A 5,473-nucleotide genomic window follows, 5' to 3' on the forward strand; every position below is an offset into this window, starting at 1 on the left:
ATTTCTTGTGATCTGTGGAAATGTGACATGACTTTTGGCAGAAATGCCGGATCCGTGCAGAGGATGATCCTATCCAACAAGATTGTGCAGTATGGTTCTATTACTGACAGAGCTCGTAGTTCGCTGACTCTGCGAGTGGACACCAGGGCTATGAGGAGGGTGGTTTTGAGGGTCAAATGCCTGAGAGAGCATTCCTCCAAGGGTTCAAAAGGTTCTTGCTGAACACTTTTTAGAACTGTGCCTAGGTCGCATATAGGGTATTTTGGCATGGACAGAACTCGGCGCCTGGAGATGGCCCTCAGGAATCTGATTACTAAAGAGTCTTCTGCTAATCTCAGCTCCAGGAAATTAGACAGAGCGGCTACTTGCAATTTGAGAGTATTGGCGGCCAGGTTCTTGTCTGCCACGGCTTGAAGGAATTCAAGTACTGTATTTAGGATGGGGGCTCCTGATGCCTCGTTCCTGCTTCTCCAGAAGGAAAATTTTCTCCAGATTTTGTCATATATGGTGTTTTTCGACTTCTTCTGCCCAACTAATATGGTGGCGACTACTTTTTCTGATAACCCTTTTCCAGCTAGCCTGTTCCGCTCAGAAGCCAAGCTGTCAGGGATAGTTTTTCCGGGTGTGGGTGTACCACTGCCCCTTGTGCGAGTAAATCGTGCGCTGGTGGTATCATCCACGGGTCCGTTAAGCTCAGTTTCTTCAGCAGGGAGAACCATGATCTTTTGGGCCAGAATGGAGCAATCAGAATGACTCTTGCTTGGGATGATTGTATCTTCCGTATCACTCTGGGTAGCAATCTGAACGGTGGGAAAGCGTAGAGGATATCTCCCTCCCATTGTTGGGCTAGTGCGTCTGTCCCAGCGCTCCTGGGGTCCTTTTGCAGGCAGAAGTACTTCTTTAGTTTTGTGTTCTTCCTGTTGGCGAAGAGGTCTATGGAGGGAGTACCCCATCTGGTACAGATTTTGTCGAATGTTGTGCGGCTGAGGCACCACTCTGACTGGTTGACTTCCCCCTGGCTCAACTGGTCCGCCAGCTGATTTAGATCTCCTTTCAGGTGTAATGCCGTGATGGATTTTAGATTCCTTTCTGCCCAACTCAGGAGGATTCCTGCTAGTTCCATCAGTTTCGGGGACCTCATGCCTCCTTGCTTGTTCAAGTATACAACCGCCGTTGTGTTGTCGGACAAGATCTGAACCTTTTTCCCCTCTATCTTTTTCTGAAAGGCTGTGAGAGCTCTGAAAATTGCCAATAATTCTCTGAAATTTGATGATCTCCTTGAGATCTCCGGATCCCACTTGCCCTGGGTCAGGCAACCCTCCATATGCGCGCCCCACCCCCACATGCTTGCATCTGTGGTGATTCTTACTGGGTTGACTTGTTGCCACTTCCTTCCTTCCTTTAATGTGTGTATGTTCCCCCACCATTTTAGTGATTCTCTCACTTTGTGCGTGAGATGGATGCTGGAATCTAGGGATGCTTGGCTGCCATCCCAGTGGAAGAGGACGTAGTTCTGCATTGTTCTGGAGTGTAGTTGTGCCCATTGTACCCCCAGTATGGAGGCTGTCATGTGCCCGACAAGCTTCATGGCGTTTGACTGTACAGGTCGCCACCCCCCGGAACGTTTCCGTGTCTTGTTGTAGCTTGAGCGCTTTTTCTGTGGTCAGGTATAAGCAAGTATTTTGTGGAGTCCAGAATGTATCCCAAATATGTGATCCTCCTGGAAGGGACTAGCTGTGATTTCTCTGTGTTTATTATCCATCCTAGATTTTCCAGGAAGGATATTGTTTCCTCTACGTGGGACTTTAGGACTCTTTCTGTGTCCGCAAATAAGAGCAGGTCGTCCAGTTAGGGAATGATGTTTATTCCCTGTAACCTCAGGGCTTGCAGAGGTTCCGCTAGGATCTTTGTGAATATTCTTGGAGCTGAAGATAGACCAAAAGGGAGTGCATTGAATTGGAATAGGATCGTTCTTCGTTTGCCTTTTAGTGCAAATCTTAAAAACTTCCTCGATTCTTCCCTTATCAGGACGTGAAGGTATGCGCCCTTTAGGTCTATGGATGCCATAAATGCTCTTGGCGGAAGGATTTCCTTCACTGTGTGTATTGTTTCCATGCGGAACTTTTTGGGTTTTACGAATGTGTTCACCTTCTTCAGGTTGAGTATCATTCTGTAACTTCCAGACGCCTTTCTTCTTAGGAAAAAATGGGAGTAGAATCCGCTTTCCCTCTCTTCCTCCTCCAGCTGACAGACCACGTTCTGTTGGAGCATCTCTTCCAGGAGGTTCATTAGTGCGTCTGCCTTTTCCCTGTCCCTTGGCATGGGGGTCGCGAAAAACCTCCGAGGGGGGAGTCTTGAAAACTCTATCCTGTAGCCATTGCGAATTGTATCTAGGATGAATGTGTTCTGGGTAGTCTTCAGCCATAGTGCGTGGAAGTGTCCCAGTCTTCCTCCCACTTGGCTTCGCCAGTCACTTGGGCTGAGCCTTGGATTTGACCTGATTGGGGTTGAAGAGGAAGCCTCCTTTCTCCCTTCCCCTTTTGGAGGTCCAACCCTTTCTCTGGCCTTGAAACTTTGCCTCCCTTGCTGCCTGTTGGGGCGAAAAAATTTCCGTCCCATTTGCCTGCTAGGGGTAGGAAACCCTTTTCTCCTATCGGCTGATCTCTCGAGAATTGAGGTGAATTCTGGCCCAAAGAGTTTTCCTTCAAAGGGTAGGCCACAAAGCCTGGACTTGGAGGCGACATCCCCCTGCCAGGATTTCAACCAGATTGCTCTACAGCCCGAGTTTATGAGCGCCGTTGATCTTGCTGTATACTTGATTGTTTCAGCTGATGCGTCTGCGATGAAGGCCACTGCTTTCTCCAAGACTGGTAGTGACTTGAGAATTTCTTCCGCCGGCGTACCTTGTTCCAGGTGAGAGCGAAGCTGACCCAGCCATACGTCCAGGGTCCTGGAAATGCAGGTAGTTGCTATTGCTGGTTTAAAATTTACCGCAGCTCTTCCCATGCCCTTTTAAGAAAGGTGTCTGCCTTGCGGTCCATTGGATCCTTTAAAGAGCCTCCGACTTCACACGATAGGTCTGTGGATTTAGAAATCTTCGAAAGTGGGGCGTCTGGTTTCGGGCAGGACTCCCATACGGACGCATCTTCATCCTTAAACGGGAAATGCTTTTTCAGATTTTTAGGAAAAAAAGCCTTCCTGTCTGGCTCTTCCCATTCCCTCTTTATGGTAGACCATAGGGTGGAGTGGATCGAGAATGTGCGACCGCTATTCTTTTGTAGCCCCGCGTAAAGTTGGTCATGTAGAGAGAGATCTGGTTGTTCCTCTTCTAAGTCCAGGGTATCGTAGATTACCTTGAGGAGACCTTCTGTATCCTCTACCGGAAAAAGGAACCTCTGTGACCTGTAGTCCTGTTCCTCTGTCTTGCCTTCCTCCGAGTCGGAAGTATCAGATGGTTCGTCCCCCCGGACCATAGTGGTACCCGGGTCCTGTCTCCTCTTCTTAGCCGGCAGGGAAACGCATGAGGTGCCTGGTTGGGGCTTGTCCAGGCCCAGTTCCTGCATTTGTTCCCTAAAATTTTGAAAGGTTTTAGACATTTCCTGAGTCATATTTTGCAGAAAATCTTTAAAGAGCAACCCAGACTCTTTTTTAATCAGCCTGTCAATGCACCCTGGCATAGCTGTTTTTTCCAAGCGCTAGCAAGCCTCCTTTTGCAGGTAGCAAAAGGCTACCTGCACAGGGAATCTCCTTGTCTCTCCTCTCTTCCTCCTGTGGGCCCATCTAAGGACATGGAGACACAGGGTATAAGCTCGCTGTAAAGCTAGGGCCCTAAGGACACCCCCTAAGTGTGCCCACTATGGTCCCCAGAAAAGACCCCCTAGGTGCTGAAGAGGGGTGGGGGGTAACCCGCCCCCCAGGATCCAGGGCAGCAAGAGGCATAGAGGGAGTGACATAGAGGGGGGGTATGGCAGCCCGCAGGCTCCTACCTTACAGCTGGCCTCCCCCAGCTCCGACAGATCTGCCTCCCTGCCAGCGCGCTTCCTCCCTTGGCGCGGCTGACTTTCAAGGGTAGTAGGGCTCCGCCCCCTCCCTCAGGTCCCCGCACGCTGGCTTCCCCTCATGGCCATGGTGGCTGAAGCGGCAGTGGCGTGGGCAACATCGAGGCCTTCCGCCATAGACAAAATGGTGATGGAGCCTCATCCTGTGCGAGCGCCGGAAATGACACTAACGGGTCCTGCAGACCGGCAGTGACGATCCTGGCCGTGACGTCATCCGCCTGCACCTCCACACCAGGATGTCGGCGTGGAGCAGAACAAGGTAGGCTTCCTGCACACAGGGTAGCGGGCTCTCCCGATAAGCCAGTGGAGCAGGCCCCCACCCCTGGAGACCCCCGCTGGACCATTAGGAAGGTGCAGTCACCCCCAACCCCTGGAGGAAGGGTGGGATTTTCAGGGAACACTGGAGAGGCCACCCCACAAGGTCCCTGCCTTGCTTAAATCTAGGGGGGTAGCCCCATCCAGGCAGCCTCTGTACCCCGCCAGAAGACCGTTTAAAAAAAAACAAACAGGAGCAGTTCTTCCTGGTCCGGAGAAAACACTAGTAATGAGGGTCCCCGGGGGAGAGAGGCTACTTGTAGGAAATGAAAGTGGAAGGGGTGTTTCCTGGGAGGAGCCTATCTCTCATGTGAAGCTGTCCTAGAAGATGACTACGGAAAATATTATGGAATCACCATGTACTTTGCAGTTCTAAAACAAACTTCTGGATCAGATTACATCTGCTAATTACTCTGCAGTACTGGCAGACGTTGGAGAGCTGTTGCACCAAGCTGATTGGCATGAATCATAGCTCCAACATGAGAGATGTCAGTTGAAACAAAGGAGAGGATTATAAAACGTCAAGAAGGTAAATCATCACAGAATGTTGCAACAGATGTTGGTTCTTCCCAGTCAGCTGTGTCTAAAATCTGGACCAAGGGGGGCGTGGCCAGGCGCATGGCGCGATAAGCAGCACCTCTGCATAGCTCCCGGCTCGGATCTCCTTTGTAGGCTTCTCTCCCTCTTATGGGCTTTCTTCCATCCTCCACATGGGCAAGAATCAGCACCGGACCCCCCGGAGGCCTACAGGGTGCCGGTCTGGTGGCGATATGAGCCCATTCTTATCCCGATCCTCTATTAATTGCAGGGGCTTTAACACTCTAGAGAAGCGGAGCCAGATGCTCTACCATTTCCATAAACATAGATCGCAGATCTTGCTCCTCCAGGAGACTCATTTTCACTCTGATGGTATTCCAGTCCTCCGCAATCGCTATCATACTCAATGGTATCATAATACTAATCCGCAGGCCATGTCCAAAGGCGTGTTGATGGCTTTTCATCATACCTTCAGCCCGGAGGTCTTGGACTCACTAGTTGATCCAGCTGGTCGTTATCTCTTCCTCAAATTGAAATACCATGATTTTGTCTTTACAGTGGTG

General features: G+C 50.4%; 1 protein-coding gene across 1 annotated transcript; it reads right to left on the bottom strand.

Annotated features, from left to right (window-relative positions):
• Positions 1-574: 574 nt before the first annotated feature.
• Positions 575-1,324, bottom strand: LOC149463003 (uncharacterized). The gene has a single exon (XM_089676040.1). It carries the CDS (start codon positions 1,322-1,324, stop codon positions 575-577), a length of 750 nt encoding a protein of 249 aa, XP_089532166.1.
• Positions 1,325-5,473: the final 4,149 nt, after the last annotated feature.

The sequence above is a fragment of the Staurois parvus genome, unplaced genomic scaffold (genome assembly GCF_062004578.1).
Source record: "Staurois parvus isolate SC_StPar_1 unplaced genomic scaffold, SC_StPar_1.0 ptg000163l, whole genome shotgun sequence".
Lineage (NCBI taxonomy): Eukaryota > Metazoa > Chordata > Amphibia > Anura > Ranidae > Staurois > Staurois parvus.